Source organism: Calidris pugnax, unplaced genomic scaffold (genome assembly GCF_001431845.1).
Source record: "Calidris pugnax isolate Ruff unplaced genomic scaffold, ASM143184v1 scaffold102, whole genome shotgun sequence".
NCBI lineage: Eukaryota > Metazoa > Chordata > Aves > Charadriiformes > Scolopacidae > Calidris > Calidris pugnax.
Window position 1 is genome coordinate 2,803,906 of NW_015090846.1, and position 22,634 is coordinate 2,826,539.

Below are 22,634 nucleotides of genomic sequence, written 5' to 3' on the forward strand. Positions count from 1 at the left end.
AAAAGAAAAAAACAACAACCCCAAACACACACAACATCCCTCCCCAGATCCGCTGCCAGCTCAGCCTCAGCTGGAGCTCGAGTGCTCCTTTATTTTAAGCCCAGACAGAGGTGCTTGTCATGGAGAAAGCACTTAAGCAAGTGTCTAATAACCAGCACATGACATGCCTTGGTCACTCTGCAGGGATCACTCCCAGGCCCGGCTGAGAACTTCCAGCCAAAAAACTGGTTTTCAATTAAATGAAAAAAATTTCATAGAGAGCGTCAATTTCCTGGAAATTATCTATTTGATGTTAAAAAATAACATTCCCAAGAAACTTGAGTGTCCCTTGCTCCCGCCTTCCCAATGCGTCCCCCGAGAAAAATGAAAAATTTTGAGTGGAAAAACAAGAAATGCAACCACTTCTATTGCTCATGTGCCTAAAGTTAAGTTCATGCTTAAATACCTTCCTGAACAGGTGCCTATGCCTCTACCAAGATTTAAAAAAAAAAAGCATGTTAGCAATCCACAGTACATGAGAATTTTTTTGGGTTTTTTTTTGTTTTTATGTAAAAAGATGATAGCATCTGGCATTTTCATCACACTGTAGACTTCGAGATTAAGAATACTAGTGCTAATAACAAATACACCAACTAGTTCAAAAGCTAACATCTTTCAGATACAGTACCATTTTACAGAGTTTTCTTTAAAAAAAGATTATTTTTTTTTACCTTGTGTGAGCCAGGCAGGCTTATTAAAAGAGAACATTTTGGGGAGAGGGAAGGGGTGGGAGGGAAACGTACTACAAACCTTGCAGAACTTTCTATTTATCTCCTGCTAAGAGTTCGAAGTTCTTCCATTTTCAACCAATCTTCTTCAGTTAAAATGTATTTTAGAGACTTTATGCAAAGGGAACTGTTTTGTCATAAAGTCTTGTCACACGCACGCACACGCAAAGATCTTTGACCTATTAAAAGAGCGACCCCCAAAAAAAATGGAAGATACCTTTTTATAACACTGAATTAAAAAATAAAATAAAAAAAAAAAGTCAGAGAAAGAGAAAGGGGAAAAAAAAAAAAAACCTGACCACCGTGGAACAAGAGCAGTATATTAAGAAGAAAAAGGAACACTGCAGAGCATCGGTGAGGGTGATGTCCATTTTGTGTGTGTAAGTGTCCGTAAGTCATTCCGAGTCGCTGCTGTCCGAGCTGGAGCCGCTGGAGCTGCTGCTCCCGGACTCGGAGGAGCTGCTGCTGCTGAGGCGGGAAGGGCCTCCGGAGGGAGCGGAGCCGGATTTCTCTGTGGGGAAGAAGGGAACAATGAATGGGGTTACCTACAAGGAACTGAACTAGGGAAGGTTGGCCCACAGCCTCCATCCATGGCTTCATTCACAGCTTCCTCTTGCCTGGGCACCTTTATTTTCCCCCCCAGCCTTTGCCCGCTGCAACAACTGTCCTGTCAGTGGACAACAAGGTTTCTCAGGCTGCAGGTGACCACGAAAGTTTGGGATCTGCACAGGAGCCATGCCAGAGGTCCATGTCTTCTGCAGCCCTGAAGTGAGATGCTGCAGAGCACCTGGGAAGCCGTGTCCCCAGCCTCCCAGGCTTCAGTGCAACCTCTGAACCAGCCTGACTTGTGCAAAGCTGGAAGAAGCTTAGTTTGCGCTCTGGAAGAACCTTTTGTACCATCTTCCACACTATTGCACTATCTGGGGGCTTGGGCTTTTTTTAATCCCACAAAGGACAAAAATGATGTGTTAGATGCTCCACAGTGCTGGCCAGACTAATGTAGAGAAGATCCTCCTCCCTTGGAGGGATGAACTCCCTCCAAGACACCTCACATTTACCACCCAGGAGAGCTTCCACCTTGACCTTCCAAAGCAGCCTGCCCACAGTAGCCCAGTGCCCACCAGCAACTCGCTGTGCCCCAACACCAGTGACCAACTGCAGTATTTGTCACAGAGAAAACCCAAGGCAGGTTCTTCTACTGCACAAGGAGGCAGTAGTTTTACCTCACTGAAGAAGTTCATCTACAAACACAACCCTTTGAGCATTGTTAGCACAGTAAGACCAAAGCCATTACCTTTCTTTGCAGGTTTCTTGTTGTTGTTTAGCTGCCCACTGACGTCCTGTAACCGTTTTTCTAGTTCTTTCTTCTTTTCCTGAGCTAACTCTTCTTTTGACTTTGCTGCTTGCTTTTTTCCACCTGCAGCTGGGGAGGAGGAACGTACAATTTCTGAAACTGCACGGATGCAGGCAAAAAAGAACGGACATCGCTATTTTACAGGGCATGTAAATCTGTGCAACCACTCTGCAGTGAAGCTGCTAAGATCAAGTGACCACAAAACAACTACACATCCCAGATAGAGGACAACACATGAAGTTGTCTCAATCATCCAGTTGCCATCATCCTGTAACATGCACTTCTCTAAAGAGAGACCTTCTGGAAAGTATTTCAGAAGATAGAAATGCCCGTGTAATAACCTTGTAGTTCCAGGTTACTTACCAGCCAGTTATACGCTCAATAGTTACACATTTGTAATTACAGAATTGTTACATGGCTTTTCTGCCCTGTAAAATAAAGTGTCCCATTAAAGGTTGTCAAAAGGAAGCATCTGCCTTTATAACTCCTCATGCAGAATCTACTCTGGTTTATGTTGCTTTAAATATAAAATAAAAGGGACAAATTAAAAACCAACAGAGGCAAAGGCTGGCAGACAACAGGAATGTACCTGCATCCGTTCGGATGGAAACAGTGAGAAGTACCAGCAACGCCCAAACTTCTGAGCAGAAGGACTATCCCTCTGAAGGAGGGGTAATTGAACACAGGTGTTGGCCAGTATCAGGAGCACAAGGCAGGGGCCAGACATTTTGTCTGATCCAGCAAGGAAATACCTACATGTCTGTGTGCTGGTTTAAAGCAATGATTTTACATTAAAAAAAAATAATAATCTGGAAAGCACACTCCTAAGAGGGTGTGCCCCTGAAAACTAAGCATTGCAATGAGAGCAGGCAGCAGGAAGGTGCAGCTGGGGTCAGGCACACCAGTCTGCCAGCCCAGTGTGTACCAGTCTCGGAGGAGCAGACGGACAGACATCTGAGGTTATCTGCAGTACTCTATGCTTCGGTTCCAAAAAAAAAAATAATAATGCTTCATGTTCTTAACCACTCTGGAAAATCTTTTCCTGAGCTACTCCAAACAGCAAAGGACTCGGGAAAAAAAAAAAATAATCAAAGCAGTGTATTACAAACCAAAATTCCAACAAAGGACTCAGGAGAAAAAAATAATAATCAAAGCAGTGTATTACAAACCAAAAAGAAGGGTCACGGAATCACGGAATTGTCAGAGTTGGAAGGGACCTTCTAGAGACCATCCAGTCCAACTCCCCTGCCAAAGCAGGGCTGCCCAGAGCACATCACTCAGGAGCATCCAGGTGGGGCTTGAAGATCTCCAGAGAAGGGGACTCCACACCCTCCCTGGGCAGCCTGTGCCAGGGCTCTGCCGCCCTCACCAGAGAGAAGTTTTTTTCCTCATATTTGAATGGAGCTTCCCATGTTCCAGCTTGTGCCCGTTGCCCCTCATCCTGTCACTGGGAACCACTGAAAAGAGTCTGGCTCCATCCTCCTTCAACCCACCCTTTAGATCCTTGTCAGCATTAATAAGGTCTCCCCTCAGCCTTCTCTTCTCCAGGCTAAAGAGTCCCAGCTCTCTCAGCCTTTCCTCATCAGGGAGATGCTCCAATCCCTCCATCACCTTTGTTGCCCTACGCTGGACTCTCTCCAGCAGTTCCCTGTCTTTCTTGAACTGGGGAGCCCAGAACTGGACACAGTATTCCAGTTGTGGCCTCCCCAGTGCAGAGCAGAGGGGCAGAATGACTTTACCTCCTGGCCACACTCTTCCCTGCATAGCCCAGGATTCCATTGGCCCTCTTGGTGACAAGGGCACATTGCTGGCTCATGGATAATTTACTATCTACCAAGACCCCCAGATCTCCTCTTTCTCCTCAGAACCACTTTCCAGCATGGAAAGTCTGAGCTTTGCTCAGGCCTACCTGAAAGCTCTGTGGTGAGGAAATGGAGGTGCCCTGCAAGAGCTGCGAGTGGCTGCTGTGTTATACTCCCCACAGCACAATTCCCTCTTAACCGACAAGCAGAAGGACTGAGCCAGGACCACGGCAGGTAAGTGACCCCACTGCTATTCAGCTGGAGCTAAACTCTCAAGGGGCCACAACAATTCACTCTGTGGATGTGGCACAGAGAAAAGGCTGTCCCCACACTGAGCTGTACATTCGTCAGCGCATTAACATTAATTAATCCTCTGATCTGATAGAGGCTGAGGGTAATACGGTGATCGGGTTATCTAGGAAGAGCAGTTTTGGGGTGAATATACAACTCACACCCAGAATCCACAGGTTGCCCACGTAACTTTGTTCAAGTTATTTATTCCCTTGGTGTTTCAGATCCCAACAATGCTTTTCATTTCCTTCCTAATTAGATGCTAAACTATTCAGGATAAGAAAGTGATCCTTCCAGATGTGTGCACATAATACCTAAGACAACGAGACTGACACCTTTACAGTGCCTTCTAGATTCTAGATAAGTAATAAAGCTATCACATGGGTCTTGTAGAGGAACACAATAGTCCTCTAGGTCTCCATGGCATGACACCATGGGAAGAAAGAACAAGAAAAATAGAAAGTTTCTGTACATTTCCTTGAGAGAAAAGAATCTCTCTGTTATCACATACCCAAGAGCTGGGTAAGAGAATTCCAACACACACGCCCTGACTCCAAAGCTGAGCCTAAGAGCTGGTAGAGGAACACGTGCCCCAGGAGGTAACTTACAAAAGGGTTTCCTTTGTTTTTTCTGTAAACAAGATTTCACGTATCTCTCCAGTTCTCGTAAAGTTGTGGGCTTCAATGTTTCAAAATCTATTTCTATCTCGTCGGGATTGGAGTCTCTGAGGGAAGGTTCCCGGGACTGGATGATGTGCACCACCCTGCCGAGCTTCTCCCCGGGCAGGCGGTTGATGTCCAAGCTGAGCTGTCGTTTCTCATCATAGGTCATGGGCAGACCTTCCTCCTCCTCGTCCGAATCGTAGGTTGCAGATGCCTGTTTGCCTCCTTTCTTGGGCTGCCTGAGGGGGTTGGCAAGCACAGAAACATTCATGGGTATAGAGAAGCAATGAACTCTTTTTTTCTACCCCCCACCTTGTAACAAACATCCCAATGCTCTTGGCTTTGAACCTCCAGCCAGATGGCTTCAACAGCACCACAATTTCTGAAAAAGTTCAGAAATCTGAGATCAGCTGTTCTACTCCCATTATATCTTAGCCCTGTGAGGCACAACAACCAGCCTATGTAGCAGCAGGAGGGCAGCAATGAAACGGCACGTTCTTGCTGGCTGTGCAAAAGGCAGAAAGCAAAACCTTATCTGAGAGTGATCAGGCAGGGATTCTGAGAGAGTTGGACAGTGGAAATATGACAGTTTCACTGCCAGCTCTCACTTAAAGACTCCCTGGAGTTGTCTGGGAATGGGGACACTATTCAACAGCAAATTAACTGCTCTGACAACTGAGCTTCACCAGGAATTCAAGAGGGACAGGAAAACTGGGCTGGAAGCTCTTGGCATTCCCCTTAAGGCAACCTCCCTACCTGTTAGCTGTGGTTGTGCTGTTTGCTTTCTTAGCTGGGGCTTTCTTCTGTTGGGTTTGTTTTGGTGGTTGGGCCACCTTGGGTTTCTTGTCTTCCTCAGGTTTTACTTTGTGCTTTTCTTTTTCCTTCTCTTTATCTTTCTTTTTCTTCTCTTTTTCCTTCTTCTCTTTTTTTTTCTTTGGTTTGTTCACTGGCGCTTGCGACAACGCAGCGAGCTGCTCGTGGACGGCCTTTAGCTGGGGGAGAACAGGGAAAAAACAAATCAGACTTCAAGGCAAGATAACTGATGCCTCTGCAAACCCTTCCTCTAGATCTCAATGTGTAAGTATACCCCAAAGTCAGTGATCAAGCAGACTTCATCTCAGGAGACTTCAAATGAACTCAGAAGACTTTCATTTGAAATTCTTTTAAAAAAAATGCAGTTCAAGGATGCAGAAGTTGACTCAAATGAAAACATCATTCTTGCTTTATATAGGCAAATAAAAACTAAGCTTCATAGCTCCATCTAGAGTGCTGACAACCTGGCCTCTGGAATCCTGGGTTAACTTCTTGGCTCCCCTACTGGCTTGATTTGAGACACCAGATAAGCTATTTTATTAATGCTTTGTTATGTTATGGTTGCACATGGAAGCACTGTAGCATCTGGCATTGTGTGTCTGCATAAGAAAGGACGTAGCTTAATTGTCTGCAACACAACAGTCAAAACAACTCAGTTCTACAGAGGGGGTACAGGGGGACACTATCCCACAGGAAGCTTGTGCCAGATCTCACTATGCCTGAGCTCTCATACAAAACAGGGTCTCTGTTCTCCCCAGACCCCTAGTATTGTCTGCACCTTCATTTGTGCTCTAGAAGGAATCATAGAGCATCAGTACCGAAAACTGCTACCTTGAAGAGAATTAACATAAAATCTAACATGCACTTATTTCACGGCTGAGCATTTTCCCCCTTTAGCTGGCAGAAGGGGAGATTGCTTTGCCACATCACAGCCTCGAGGGGATTTTTAAGAACAAAATTAAACCCCTTCTACTGCACAGACATGGAGACACAGCCTGGCTGTTGCCATACCTGCTCCTGGAGCTCTGCCAGCCGTGTTGCTCGCTCTTCTTCCGAGTCCGAGCTATCCGAGTCGGAGGAGCTCTCCTCGCTGCTGTGACTGCTCTCTGTGCTTTTGCTCACCACTGGTGCTGTTGGGGGAGGTGGAGGTGGGGCCTCTGCAGGCTCATCGGGCATTTTTGCAAACCTCATCTCAAAGACATCCTACAAAAAGGGGGAAAAACTGGTTATAAATGCCACAAAGACCTCACTCTGGCCTTTTAAACACACCAAACACCCCACCGTGGGCCAAGGTCTTACTGCACTACACAGAGTGCTGTACAATAATAATGTACAGATGGGCAGACATATTCTGTAAGCCCAAGAAAATTCTCCCATTACTTTATACAGCAAGGATTATAACATTTTAGGTATTTTAGGAGCAGAATGTGGCATTGGGCCATGCCATGTGAAGAGCACAACAGTTCTGCAGCAGAGAACGTGGCTCTTCCCAAGGGCTGGAGGAATCACTGACTCTCCCTTGTTGGTGCCAAGAGCAGATCCACGCTTGGATCTCTGAACTGACCCCTTGTAGCTGAACTAAACTAAGATGCATTTGCCAACACCTTTACCTGGAGCTTCCTGGCCATGGCTACCACTTCGTGGTCTGGAGGATTGTACTTGTAACAATTAGAGAACATTAACCGAATATCTGCTGCAAAACCTTGTGCATCCTGGTATTCCCGACTGTCCATTTTTTTCTGCAAACAAACAAGCCAAAGGGAAAGGGGAGAAAAAGCCATAAGCAAAAGGCATTTGTAGCAACGGCATGGAGGACATGTGCATCTTGGAGACAGCTCAAAACAGCCTCAAAAAAAAAAAAATCACATTTATCAAAGAGAACAGTAGTTTGATCTGGCTTATTGGTTCCTAAATAACATTCAGAGTTTCTGCTTTTCAAAACAAGCAAGCAAACAAACACCAGACAACCAAAGAAGCTGATATTGCTCTGTAACAACTTAACCATTTTAAGATTCTAAATTTGGGTTGCTTTCTAAGTAGCACTATATAAATCTGTCAGGGTCCACATTCTATCAGAAAATAGAGTCATTTAGAACAAGGGTTTGCTGGATCAGAAGCTAATGTAAACAAGGATCATGGACAGGAAGGGCAAGAGTCAACAACCAACCAAGTTACAATTACAGCAGTACCTTAAGCATGTGTTTCTACGTGCTGCTTGGGGATATTTGCCCTGTAAACCTGAAGATCATGACCACCTAACTCTGGCTTCCTGCCAACACAGGGTGTGAATTTTGGTTGGTGATTCCTACAGCAAGACAGGCCTTTACACTTAAATCAAGAGTAGGTTTGTAGTTTAAAAGTCCAACTGATAGAGTGGATACAGAACTCAGCCTTTATGAACCTACTCACAATGTTATTTCCTAGCATAGTAAGAGTAAGTAGCAGGAGCTAAATATTTGTACCTTGTTCCTTTCTCTTATTTTTCAGCTGTCACTTTCATCCACTTCTCTTGCTGTTTGGGACCGAATGACTGGGGTTTAGAGAAAAGTTGATAGCATTCCTAGAACTTAATTGATTTTATGCATATATTACTACTTCGTATAAAACCTTAGCTCCAATTACTCCTACCGAAAGGAAAAAGAAGCTAACACTAGATTTCATTTGCATTTAAAAGATGTTGGGTTTAAAGACATTCTCTATTTGCCAAGTGCTTTTGTACATCTGGTGCACCTCTATCCCCTAGTGAAAGGACAGGGCTGCCGGGCAGACAGGCTGCAAACAGCATTGGGGAGACACGACCCCCAGCCAAAGAGAAAGCAAGGGCTGCTCCGGGTCTGTGACCCACACTTAACACAAGCAAAATTCCCATTTGTTCAATGGAAGCTCCTGATATTTCACAGCTACACGTCAGACCTTGTAACTATCTTGAAACACTGCAAGGACTCCTAAAACCGTTTTGGTTCTGCACTAGGGCAGAATTTCACCTCCAGGGATGCAGTTTTGGAGAGACCTGCATGCAGGGTGGTGACATTCCTGCAGCCTTACTCCCTTGCTGCGCTGCAGCCAAAAATCTGCCCAACTTCCCTCACGAAACCTCATTCTCTTGGTGAATAAACCAAGGGAAAGCCTCTGAGCCACAGCACAAAGGCAGAAAGGGAAATAGGTTGGTGTTTCTCCTGTTTGAAGGAGAACTGGCCTTGTTTGAAAATGTCTCAGGCCAATTCCAAAGCAAAACATATGTTCGAACGAAAAAGCCCATTTATTTTAAATTATGTCTTGCTGCATGAAAGACTTTTTTGATGCGCTTATATTTGTTTGGCACATTCAATGACTGATCACTGGTTATGAAATACATTTCAGTGTCTGAGGCTCTGCTTTCATCCAAACCCAACAGCTTTCTAGACATCAATTTTAATCTGTGGGTTTTTTTGTTTTGTTTTCTTGTAAAGAATAATTAACTTATCCAAAGAAAAAAAAACAAAACTTTATATTGATGGGCTGGAAGATCTTTGGTTACAAATTCACTTTGAGATATCCAGCTGCTTATAAAAGTTACTACCTTTACAATTGCAAAGCAGGAGTCAGCCAGGAGGCCTGGCAGAGATGCTGGGAGGCCAGTTAGTCCATTCTCTGCCCTATGAAATACCTACCACAGCAAACTCATTTTTCCCTCAATCAAACCAATTGTTTAATATTCTTTAACATGCAAAAATTAATTTCACCTACTGCAGCAAACTCATTTTTCCCTCAACAATCAAACCAATTAATATTCTTTAACATGCAAAAATTAATTTCCTGATGTCCAATGTATCTCCCGCTATAAGGTAAGCCTTGACCTGCCCACAGAGGATGCAGAGAAAACTTTGTTCCCTTGCTGCAGCAATCTTTACATGTTTGAAGACCTCTAACACCTCCTCTTTCCATTTTCTCCTCTCCAAGACTGAACTGGACATCGATCTGTCCTCAAAGCACCCGCCTTGGGGATGGCATCAGGGCAGGTGGTGATGAGGGACAGGGCCACTTTAGCAGAGAAAACTCTACCTCCACCAGCTAATAAGTACTTAGCCTGATTTCTGGAGGCATCAGAACTGATCAGAAACTGCCTCAATAAGAGCAGCTGCTTTGTGAAATTGCATTTGTGCTCTGAAATAGGTGCAACTAAAGAGAACTTTAAAAACTGAACCACAGAATTTCTCCTCGCTTTCAAGACCCTGAGCGCAGATGCTCTGAAACCACAGTAATTTGCTGCAAGGAAACAAACCAGTGAGCACAGTCAGATGCCTGGAAGTAACACTTTTTTTCCCAAAAGTAAACACCTTGTATAAATCCTCTGGTGTGGCGAGGACTGCTGCTTGTTCACCACCCAGGAAACCAAAGGCAGAGACACCCACATTGCTGCTGCTGTGACCCAGCAGCCAGTGGATGGAGTGGGAGAAGAGGTGCTCCAGGCACACCTCTGCTGGGTACAACGCCTGAAAAATAAGGCTCCTGGACATGAAGGATATTCTCTGAAGAAAAAAAATCAAACCTTGTATAACCAGAGAACCAAAGTGACAAGCAACCAGGTATTGGGGAATCTATTACAGCTGCAGCAATGCTTATGTTCTACTTTCTTACATAATTCCTTTAAGATTAGTTTGAAAACCATTAGTTGCGCTGCTTTACCACAGCCATTGTCGTCTGTGAAGAATTACATGTAAAACCTTTCAGAGCCACACAGAAAGCCCCTGCCACCAGAGAATTACACTGCCTGCAAACGGCAGGTTTCTCTTCCATGTAGTTAATGTATTACAGGCTGCATCTCAGAGAAGTCACACTATGATCTACAGGCCAAGTCCAATGATAATAAAACACTCCATAAAAAAAAACCAAGAAACTTGTTTGAAGTGCTGTCTAGTATTAAGAAAAATACTACCATGTGGAAAGACAAATCCAGAGATTTTATTGGCAGAAGACTCCAGTTGGTCTCCAGTAGAGACCAGTTTTCTGTCCTATGCTAGTCTCCAGCTTTCAGTCCTACACCAGTAAAGTACAGAGGGACAGTATCACCTGCACTTGCAGAGGAAGTGCAGAGATGTACTTCTCTTAAAAGAATGAGGTTAGGACTATAAAGAGATTTAAGTGTGAAAAAGTTACCAACCCAAGAAATCACAGGTTTGCACCTAAATTTTGCACAATACAGCACAGAATCTCTTGCAGTAAGAAGCCACCTAACCAGATGTGGAAATACCACCTTTGACAGAGTCAGGATTTCACTCTCTCCATCTCTGACCTTACTGCATTCACCCAGAGCTTCACCTACCAGGCTACAGGTATCTGAGACCCACAGCATCCCTAGGAAAACATGGGAAAATGACTGAGAATAGGTCTGAAAGGACTAGGCATTACTGACAGTCCCACTAGAATCAGTACAGGAACTGAATGAGTTCATCTGGATGTGATCATCCAATGACTTGTCTTCACAAGACTAGCAGAGCAAAGGCCATTAATAACACTTCATCACTCTGATGTGATAACAAAAAGAACAGTCGCACTCAGGAAGAGATGCTGCTTCCCAGCTCAGCCACTTCCATGAATCAAACATACTTTGAAATTCCTTTAAAGCTACTGTTTATAGACTCTTAGAACAGATTTGGACATGCAGCCTATGATTAAGCATGGGCCAAGCCATGTAGATTGACCTCCAAGCAGGTGGAGAAGAGGAACTCCAATGCAAGACCTTGACAGCAAGTCATAGAGTTAAAACACTGTACGAGGACTCAGTGAGCCTTCGGCACTGGGCATCCAAAATCAGCAGGATGGCAAATGCACTCCAGTACCAAAACTGAGGGGAGCTTCTTCCTTCCTCATCCACACTCAGAAGCAAGAGAAAATGGAAACTTATGCAAGAAAACACTGCGACATTCTGCTGCCAGCAGAACATTAAAGTCAGGCAGCCAGCTTTGCAGACTACCACGTTCAACCTAGCCATTTCTTCTGCTTTCACCCACTGTATTTCAGGTTCCCTCTTCTTGCCTGCAGTTCAACTTATCCTTGGCCTTGCCCTCTTCTCCTCCCAGGAAACTGCTGTGGGACTTTAACACAGCTCAACTTAACTGCAAGTCAAAAACACTGCACCTTGCACTGGCTTTTGTAACCAACACAAGGGCCCTGCAAGCTCAGGAGAAGCCCACTTCACCAAAGCCCACTTCCAGTGCTTTTGCCAACTTGGAGACTGCCGTTTCTTTACAAACCCCATCAATAATATTACTTAAACAGTGCCTTCCAGCTATCCATCCTCACAACAGCCCTGTGAGGTAGGTTAAGTATTATCATGTCTATTTCATGACTGGGAAAACCACAGCACAGAACTGCAGGGAATCTTGCCCAGGATCACAGCATCAAAACAGCCATTAGAAGTCAAGACACTGGTAACTCCTGGTCTAACCCTCAACGCACAGACCATGACAACCATTCTTTCACTACTAAATAATACAACTAAAATAGTCGTAAAAATATTGCAGCTGTAGTAAGAACCCTTGCAGCATCACAGCTGAATGACATGGCACATCAGAGCACAACACACTGCTTCCAGGTACTACGTAGCTTTTGCCAAGGAATATGAAAGGAATCACAAACGCAGCTGCCCTTTTGTCACCTGGGCATTTAGACAATCCCAGTCGTTGGCTCAGACGGCAGCAAAACACTTCTGGGATGCTGGGGAAAGCTGGCAGAAATACTTCCTGCACACAGAAGAAAGTCTCACCTCCACCAACACCGATGCCAATGGCCGGCGCACAAGCAGCAGATGAGAACTAGAAAAAACACAGCTTTGCACCATGGATATTTAGGATTCAGAGAAACCTCAGTCTACTGGGAGAAACACCTTTAATATTGGACTGTACTAAGCTAAGCTCTTGAAGAGCCAAGCATGAACTGCACAAGCATCACTGTATTTCCTCCCCTTCCCAAGTACCAGATGATCATCATGTTCCAGTTGGAATTTCTCAGCATAAGCCTATCTGGACCACACATCATGCCAACAAGTAGGCAGGCAGCAGCTTCTGGAAATGGGACACTATCAATCAAATCCTATGAAATACAGCACCTCCTTCTTCTCAGAGTGCAACACAATCCCAAGGACACAAGTTTAAACAGCTGGACTATCCACAAAGAGGAGAGGATGCCATCGTACAATCTGCTTTGCAGGGCAGAAAAAAAGACATCCCAGGTTATGGGAAAAAAAGGAGAGGGGAAGGAAACAAAATAAAAAAAAAATCCAGATGATATCCAACAGGTTCCGTTTTCCACCCTCGTCCCTTCCCCCTCCCCCAGAAGGAGCCAGTCCTCTGCAACCAGAGGGCTGTGACACCCTGCAAAAGAGGTGGTAAATGTGGACGTACTTTAACAGTACTGAGATCCATGGGGTGTTTGATAATATCATGATAGTCATGTAATTCCAAGGCCTCTGCATCAACAGGCTTGTAAAAGGGCCACGCGTAGGCTGCGTGCTTCTTCGAGAGCATCTCCTTGAGAATGCTGTCACAGTACTTGAGGTGCTCAGAGAGTTTGCCCTTCTTCCCTGCGTGCTGAGGGACCTCTCCATCTTCAAGGTCTTTCTTTGGTGGTTTGATGGGCCGGCCGCCGCTCTCCCGGCGAGCGATGATTTTGGCCTGTTTGGGGTCCGAGAGGGGCGTGGGCGACTCGCTGCGGCTGGCGGTGATGGCGGAGGTGGTCGGGGTCGTCGTGTCCGCTTTCCGCTTCACTCCCTTTTTCTGAAACAGCAGATGGACAGGCCTCATGAGTACACACCCAGCTCTCGTGCTACACGAGCAGAAACCTAGCACAATTCATCCGTATTTTTGAAATCTGCCTGTCCTCTGACAGAAAATACAATCATTTCACCGGGATAAACGGGGCTTGCGACTAGAGGCTTCAACACACAGTTCAGTGACCACAACAGGATGTATTACTAGACGTCACCTGAGCCACAGTAACCAGCCATTTGCACATCTCCAACCCAACCCCAGACATGATGCAAAATGTGTTAGCTCTATGTATTTCACTGAGATTTAAACTAAGGACTCTTACCTCGTGTGCGCCAAGGCAAAGGAGCGCGCCCAGTCGATTACTGCAGCTCAGCTGATGCATCGTGACTTAGTAAGTGTCAGTAACTTAACCACATGTCTGAGTCCCCAGTGGCAGGATCAGGCTATAAGTTCTGAACCAAAGCATATTAATCACCAAAGACCCATGAGCCCTCAACTCCCTTGTATTTAGTGGGTGTGCTAAGGTAGATTGCTTATTATGGACAAGAGAAAGAATTTCACAATTTTGCCTTAAGCAAATAAAACCTCTCTCCCATATGTTCAAGCTGTGACTGTCCAGTCACCTCGCTCTCACGCTCCTATGAAGAATTTATTTCTCTGGGGAGAGAGAGAAAGGGGAACCAACAAAATTCCTTAGGGAAATCCTAAGTAAATCTCAAGCAGAATTAATTTTTTAATTTTGCAGTATGTATTTGGCAAACTCACTTCTGGGTTCATCCTTGAGTTTTGAAATTAAATTGATTCTCAGAAGCAAGATATTTGGACAGAAACCGAAGTATGAGACAGGCTTCTTAATAGTACAGCTTAGCTTGCAAGAAAACCTGATTTGCAATTTCTCTTGTAATTCCCAGACTGTAAGATTAAATAAGCAAAACAATTCTGTGGCTCTGCTGGCCCATGCAACTTCACATCAGAGAACACCAACACTGCAGCAGTTCATTTCCCAGTTTAGAGAAGAAAAAAAAAAAAGCAAGCTTTCTCTGAGCCACACATCATTTTTAAAGCAATATATAGCTTGCCAGGAAAATTCCAATTATTTAGAGCAATGTTTTCATTTACCCATAAATTAGCATAGTAAATAGCAAAACACCAATGGCAACTCCCAGAAGATTACTCAGTGAGGAAGACAGAGCTAATGCACCCAAAACCTGCAGGCAACATCAGTCTCCTCCAACTGGAGTGACAGGCTTGTCTTGGAACTGGTTTATGACACAGGAACATTCTTAGTGCTGGAGTCTGCAAATCTTAAAGGAACAGCCCCAGTGAAATCGGGGGGGCAGCTACAGAGGGAAGAGATGCTTTGATTTGTATGGTACCAAACAGGGGAAACCTCCAACAGCCTTGTGTTTCATGGAGCATCAGCACTGGCTCAGGCTGTGGTCAGATGAGAGCTTGTAACCGAGTTGGAGCAATTACAGTCCACAGCACCTTAGCTGAGGTGTGGTAAAACTGGCAAAACTTCTCTCAACCCTCTCAAACTTGACAACAAGCACTTTGAGCACACCCCAAAAGGACAACGATGGCCAGAGAGGCAAGGAGTCAAACGTGAAGAGAAGGGATACACGTAACCAGCAGTGAGGGGATGATAATAAAGCACTGCTAAGAATTACTGCCTTCTGAAGTGGAAGGGGTCGAGTTCTCCATTTACCTTGACGACGGGTGGCGTAGGAGGCACCACGGGCATGATCGGAGCAGCAGGCGGAGGGGGAGCAGCGGCAGGAGGGGCAGTGACAGGCGGGACGTTAGCAGTGATGGTTGGCACAGGGGTGGCAGCAATGACGGGCGTCTGGGAGACGGCTGGAGGGACGCTCTGGAAGGGGGCCGGCGGGGAGACGGAAGACACGGCCACTGCTTGCTGCGCTCCTTCAAACGACAAAGTGAACACACGCTGCAATGTACTGAGGGTTAGAAGTGCCCACAAGACATCAGGAACAAAGTGACACTAGTGCTGCTTGACTGTGTCATCATGGGCTCGGCAAAAGGCTCCCAGTCCAGGGCCACAGGAAGAACACAGAGGACACAGTGTGATTCGCTTGGTTTTGTTACCCAGGGATCAACAAAAAATGAGAAACCACTGAGCTAAGTCCTTGTACCATGAGCACAAAATACATCAAGCTTTGAATCATAGAATCATAGAATCATTGAGGTTGGAAGAGACCCTTGGGATCATCGAGTCCAACCATCTCCCCTACTCTACAAAGTCCTCCCCTACACCATATCCCTCAGTACCGCATCTAAACGTCCCTTAAACACATCCAGGGATGGTGACGCAACCATCTCCCTGGGCAGCCTATTCCAATGCCCGACCACTCTTTCAGTGAAAAATTCCTTCCTAATGTTCAATCTAAACCTACCCTGTTGTTGCACATAGGGTGTGTTGCTCTGGGACAGTCTTCACCCCTCTGGTGCTCTGAGACCTGCCCTGAGCTCAGCAAAAGAGAGGAGCTCAAGGAGACAGAATGGACAGAGACAGCTCTTTTGGACAGTGCTGTCCTGCACAGACCTCTATCTGGGAGTGTTTTCACTCTGCATGACAAATGGTAACATCCACTCCCCCTACTGCCAAAGCACTTCAGATTTGCCACAAGTTATTCAGCAAAAGAAACAGAGCTGGGAGTAGAGCCTAAGTCTCCCGATAGCCAGGCAAATGTCTCTTATGCTAAACCTGTTAAAGAACTGCCTACTAGTGTGAAGTCAAGGGGGACAAATCTACTAACAAGCAAAGCAGCAATAGTCCTCTATGTTTTTATAGCAGCTTTTATCAAAGGATGCTGAAAAGACACATCATCACAAATTTGTCTGATCTTGGATGAAGTTGTAGCTCCATTTGGCACCTGACTTGCGGGAAGACAAAGAGGAAGAGTTGACTCTCCCAGAGCAACAGTTAGACCTTGTTTATAGAAAAAAAAAATGCAACAGTTTAATTCAGCCCACACAAACTCCTTTATGAACTGTTTTACCATGCTTACAGACATTCTAGTCCTAAATTCATTTAAAATCAACTCTAAGTAAGCTGAACTGAACTTAGCTACTACTGATACACAGTTGTCTACACAGCCTTTTGCAATGGCTTAATAAATCCTTTCTGCTGATAAAAATTTATTCTATGATATTGCAACCATGCGTGCAAAAGAAAAATGTTATATGGTGTTTAGGGGATTGACAAGATTTAAGTCCAAGTCTCTGCTGTGTCAGAGTTTTGCCAGGACCTCAGGTGAGCTGCATAAATCCAGGTCTACACCAGCATTCCATGCCATGGCCTAACTACCTTGCCTCTTCTGGCCTTGGTTTCTTCTTTGCATACAGGAAGCAAGAGTACTGCCCTCCCTCACTGAAGCGCTGCACGGATGGACAAGTCACAGACAGTAACACATTTGTATGATGAATGCAAAGTGGTGTTAAGACAGGCAAGTCCTGAAACACTGGGTGAACCTTATCCAGACATCTCACACCCTCCTCTGCTGCTTTAACCACTCGACTACATGCCTCTTTCCTACCATCTTCACTGTTTGCAAAGCCAGCCAGCTCGGAAGGGGGGTCAGGCCTCAGCAACAGGTTTGTAACATTCCCTGTCACTGGATGGGGTTATTACCTGCACCCTGTGTGCCCGCTGACGGCTTGCGACCTTTGCCTTTAGGAACTGGGGGTAATAATTCGACTTCCTCCTGAGGCATCTGGGCCACCTTCTGCAGAAATATCTTCTCCAGGGCTTGGGCCATGAGGACGATGTCGTCTGTGGGCTGCAGAAAGAAGAATGGAAGCCCACGCTGTATTATCCACATATTTGAAGCAGAGAAGTTCAAGATCAGGTTTTGAAATGCCCAGTGACACGGCCCTTCAAATAAATGATGGTATCCAAGCTCCAACAATAAACAGACTGGCTCTTCTCCCTCCTTGCATGCGACCCTCTTGCTCTTCTGTTCTGCTCTAGCATGCAATAATTACAGCCTCTGAGTACCCTGCATTCAGAGAGTTATCAGGACTTCCAGCAGGAGCCTGATAACTAGCATCCTGTGCAACAGTGTGGAAGCAGCAAACTGGAACAGATGAGTTGTCCTCCTCTGCTTGCCAGCAGGTCCAAGAGAAGAGTGTAAACACATAGTCTGTGGCTCAAACTAATTAATTTGTTTATTTCAGCTTGTTCTCCAGTATGGGTCAATGATGACAAACCATTGTAGAAAACATAATACAAACAATACAGGCTTTTAATAACCTAACAAAACAGCAGACAAGCCAAACCCAAAATAATAATAAGCAATCTAAAGGTGTGCAAGTAAGGACAAGACATAGGCAAAGAACCAAGTTACACTTCCTGAACTGCTCTCTGCTAAGAGATACTCTTTACTGTAAGACAGCCTGTGTAACACACAGCACTAACACCCCACGTAGCACCCACAAAGCACTGCACAAACTTTAACTCATCTTAAAGAACTCCTAACTGGAAATAAAAAGGAGTAAAAACTTGCTACATAACCCCAAAGCAGAAATCTATCTATAATTAAAAGGCACATTTGCCGTTTTAACTAGTCTGGGGGAAGAAAGACCCAGCACAAAGACAGCTTTGTGCATTTCAAGTAATGTGGTTGCAATTAGTGGCATTTCAAATCCTTGCAAGGAGGGCCCGGAGCACAGCAGAGCTGGCTCTGCTCAAAACCTGCACTATAAGGCTCATAGGTGGGTCTTTTCTAGGCAGTGCCCCAGCTAGAGGCTTGTCTGGGCTCTTTACCTTGTTATAAATGTAACAATTTGTAAACATGGTGTTGAAATCCTGCATACATTCACTGGCACTCCAGTAATAGTTATGTTCCAGGCGCTTCTTGATCGTTCCCATGTCCATGGGGTTTTTTATTATTTTATGATAATCCTGTTGGAGAAACAGCAAAGACATTACATCTGCTGATATGTAGAAAGAGTATTGTTCCCACCTCCCTTTAAGTCCCACTTTTCATTCCTCCTCCCCAAAAACATATCCCCATTTTTTTTGTGCAAGTATCATCTTTACTTTCATTTATTTTCTTCATTCCTCCTCCCCAAAAACACATCCCCATTTTTTTGGTGCAAGTATCATCTTTACTTTCATTTATTTTCTGATGTGTAGCCTTTTAGTCTATTATTATTATTATTATGAACTTGACAACAAAGCACCAGAACTCCTTCCACAACCACCAACTTTCCACAACTCCCCCTGATAGATACTCTAACATAAACACAAATGGCTCCTCAGACATTATATATGTTTACATTTGTAAGGATGGCTGGACTGGGAAGGTGGTAACCGCAGTATGTGGAGGAAAATATGCTTTTTGAGCAATTCTCCCTGGAAGCTGTTTGGAGCCCTGATACCTCTTAGGAGGCCCTAGGTGCCGTAGGGTGGATGGGTGTCACAGCTGACAGCTAGACTGACATGAAACGATGCTCTTCATGCCCCTGTGGGACCAAAGTCATGGCAGCAGGGCCAGCAGGGCTTTGGCAGGGTGTTCAGCTCAATGGCCAACTGGCTGCAGTCTGGGAAACAGCATTTCTGCCTCCCTTTCTAAAAGGCTGCCTCTAGCACTCACAGAAATTCAGAGCCAGCACCAGCTAAGACTGTGCTAAAATTTTGAGTCTCTATTTTGAAGAGGCTTGCACATGTTAACCCAGTTTCTCTCTGGGCTGGTCTGGAGCATCTCTAGAGGCTGTGATTAGCCTGGAGACGCTGCAGGCGTGCCAGGTTGTACGCTGTAATTTTCTCATTCTGGAGAAAAGCAGAAGCCCTCTTGCTGCATGTGCACACGAAGCCACATACGGCCACTGGCCACGCTCTGAGCCCAGCCCTCCAGCACGACCCGAGACAGCAGCATTTCCAGGTGAGGGCAAAAAAGGCAATCCTGCTGGCTACTTATTCAGATTTAGAGCACACCTGAAAAACAACTATTCTTCCAACTGACTCCTCCTTTAAATTTTCTGGTAATCTGCCCTAAAACCACTTCAAAATGCCTCACTGAGAAACTAAACCCACAAAAAGACACAAAGGAACACAGACCTGGAGAAATACTATACAGGCATTAAGTGCTTTAGTGTTGGCCAACATTTTAAATAGTACCCATCAACAACATTATAGACTTCAAAAGACTCCTGGTCCAGTCCATAAAATTGGGTTATAACCTGCAGTAACTAGAGGTCTCCTGACCTTACACCCCAGAACCACGCTCCCTCAGATCCTACATGCAACCCTCTTGCTCAAAGCAGCCAGAGTTAATCCACAAGGGGCTGCCTGGCTGAGCAAAGCATGTGGAGAGACATGAAGAGTGTGTGGCTCTGTTTCCTGGAAGAAAGCAGCTTAGTAAATTTTGTTCATTTATGAATAACCAGGCTATATCCTGTACTATCTTGTCTGACAGAATATATCATCAAGCACAGGAGGTAGATGCAACTGTTCTGTTATTTCTACTTCCAATACAGCATTAGAAAATATCCAGCTTCAGAGTATCCTTGGTAATTAGCTTCTCCTGTCTTCCTCAACCTGAATTCAACAGCAAATCAAGGAAAGCCTATTGGAAAACCAAGTTACATTGAGCCCAATGCCAAATGCTGAGAAGAGTGTGGGCTTCAAGGCCCTCACTCAAACTGGACAGAGTTGGGGTAAGGGGTGAAGACACTGAGAAGTAACCAGAGACAAGCCACAAACAAGCACTATGCTTCAGATGCTCTGGGACAGCTTGCCTGTATGCTCTTCTCTTCCTTCACTAAGTGAGAAGTAGTTTTTCCCTTCCGAGACCTGCACCTCTCCAGCTCCCAAAGACATCATCTTCTAATTCAGCGAGTCTAAGAGGACTCGAGGAAATTCCCCAAAGCAACCTAACCATTCTGATCCAGTGATCAGAAAACTGATCTCACCAACACAAAGCTTTCTAGGAACAGAATACCGAGCAGAAGATGATAGATACTTACCGGCAAATTCAATTTAATTGCATCAACAGGTTGGTAGAAAGGCCAAGCAAACTGATGCTTCCACAAGGTCTTTACCACAACATTTTGCATATATTGCAACTGGTTGGTCTTCCGGCCAGGCTTATTAGGATTAGTGACCTCCGGAGGCGGCGGATTCACAGGGCCCTGAGGAGCCTGGATTGCTGATGTGACTGTCGACATTTTCCTGCTCTTGCTCTCACTCGCTGTCACGGCAGCAGCGACTGGGAGATTTTCTTTCTTCCTTTATGCTCCCTGAACGGGACTGACATCCCATTTCCAGGGTCCAACCATACAACCTAGATCAAATGAGAAGAAGAGGACAATGTGTAAATACAGATACTGACTTAAAGTTGGCATGTTCAATCAGCAGAAATGTCTTAACTCAAGCCCTTCACTCCATCTGCTTTGTTCCCTTGTAACATACTTTATCTTGATGATGGGCACAGTTCAAAACCCAAGAGACAGTGGAAAAGCAACTCTCAAATTCAAAGCTTGCAGAAAGCCAGTAAGCTTCACAGAACTAGTTCTTGCTGTATCTGGCTGAGAGAGCATCCTTGTGAGAAGAAAACCCATGGGGCAGCATAAAAATACTATCAGGGAACACAGTTAGGATGTAACGCAGAGGTTTCCATGAATGTGCTGATCTGAGCTAGTAAATCCATACCTTGCAGCTCCACAGAAACTTAACTGCACTGTCATTAGACCCATGCTTGCCAGCACCAAGTCAGCTTACAAGTCTCTACAATAGTTAATCTAAAATCCCATAATCAAGGGTGGATAACAGCTCTCAGAGGACCTTGATCCAGAGAAATAAAAGAAGCAGCAGAGGAAGGTGCTCTGAACAGTTGTGAATGAAAGGTGTCACCAGAAACATCCTAATTTGGAAGAGATCTGCACTTTGAATCTCATAAACATCTTACTATTACCCTTACACATACCTGACTGGGCCCTCAGTTGCGTAAGGAAGCCTCAAGACACAGGCTCAATATAAAGAATAATATTATACTTGTATCCTATGACCTGGCTAAGCGAGCACTGTCACGGTCTCTCTTACAGGCACATATAAAATCCAGAAGACTACACAAGTTGCATAACTGTATTCTGTTTTTTTCCCCAACAAACTCCAGGGGAAAAAAAATGGTCTAGTATCACTGTGTCTTGTATACCATATGGTAAACAGCTTTGCTATGTCATCTTCCATAAACATTTGATATTTCAATTCGCATCAGGACTGCAGCTACTCTTCTCATGGCAAACAGACCACAATCACTTTCTAGAGGCAAATTATTTCAAGTACGTTCAGAAAGCCACACAAATACTCTCACTGACATATGCTTCTTGCCTGCATAGAGAAACATGTGCAGAGACAGAAGCTGCAGTAATCCAGGAAGAAGGAGGGAGCATTAAGAAATCCTAGGGAAAAAAAAACAACCCACCTCTTCTTTGATACATCCCTAATCATCTCTACTGAATATCTGGACTAAATATAGAACATCAACTTACTCTTTGAGCTGCTGATTAGATGATATCAAAAAGCAAACGCATACCTAATTTGAGGGAATTTTATAAAAATAGGTGTGTACAAACATAAACAGACTTGCAGCAGAGAGGGATGTTTAAATATTGGTCTTCCCAGACTTGCCCAAGTATTGGAGGCATCTGGATCCTGGAGGCCAGCTGCGTAACAAGGAGAACACCCTGGCAATGCTGTGGCACAGGGACCCATGCCATATAACGGCTGGTGCTCTGGGTGCCACAGCCATCATTCAGCTTGGCTCTCAGGTGTTCCTGGCTCCACAAACCAGATCTGGTTTATTTTTTTTTTAGAGTTAATTATATAGTTAACTTTTTATCATGCTTCTATGGAAAAATGAAAGTGTTAAAAACCTAAAACAAATCTGTGTGTGAGTGCTTATGCGTGCAGGGAACAGACAAGACCAGTTATGACTCTACTGCCATCCGTTCATGAGATCCATTATATTCCAAGGATATAGGAAAAAGCAGAGATGACCATAGAACTTTCTTGTGCCATGTATATGGAAATATAGAAATAAAGAATAAGGACCCAAAGAATCATTACTCTGGTCCCTATTCTTTGATAACTCAAGAGTCCAGCTTAGTAGATCAAGAAGGACCAGCGTCTGCTCCCCACTGGTCATGCTGCTGATGGCAGGCAGGATGATCAG

At 44.8% G+C, this 22,634-nt stretch overlaps 1 protein-coding gene across 5 annotated transcripts in view; it reads right to left on the minus strand.

Annotated features, from left to right (window-relative positions):
* Nucleotides 1-24: 24 nt before the first annotated feature.
* Nucleotides 25-22,634, minus strand: part of BRD3 (bromodomain containing 3) — a 46,486-nt gene continuing 23,876 nt past the window's right edge. For all 5 annotated transcript variants that reach the window (XM_014942957.1, XM_014942954.1, XM_014942955.1 and 2 more), the window contains 11 exons: nt 20,428-20,744; nt 18,224-18,361; nt 17,090-17,237; nt 15,146-15,360; nt 13,072-13,443; nt 7,300-7,428; nt 6,701-6,892; nt 5,633-5,868; nt 4,823-5,115; nt 2,062-2,190; nt 25-1,278 (listed from right to left, as the gene is read on the minus strand). In XM_014942957.1, coding sequence (XP_014798443.1) covers nt 1,163-1,278; nt 2,062-2,190; nt 4,823-5,115; nt 5,633-5,868; nt 6,701-6,892; nt 7,300-7,428; nt 13,072-13,443; nt 15,146-15,360; nt 17,090-17,237; nt 18,224-18,361; nt 20,428-20,628 — 2,169 coding nt within the window. In that variant the 5' untranslated portion in view covers nt 20,629-20,744 and the 3' untranslated portion in view covers nt 25-1,162. The remainder of the gene's footprint in view (nt 1,279-2,061; nt 2,191-4,822; nt 5,116-5,632; nt 5,869-6,700; nt 6,893-7,299; nt 7,429-13,071; nt 13,444-15,145; nt 15,361-17,089; nt 17,238-18,223; nt 18,362-20,427; nt 20,745-22,634) is intronic.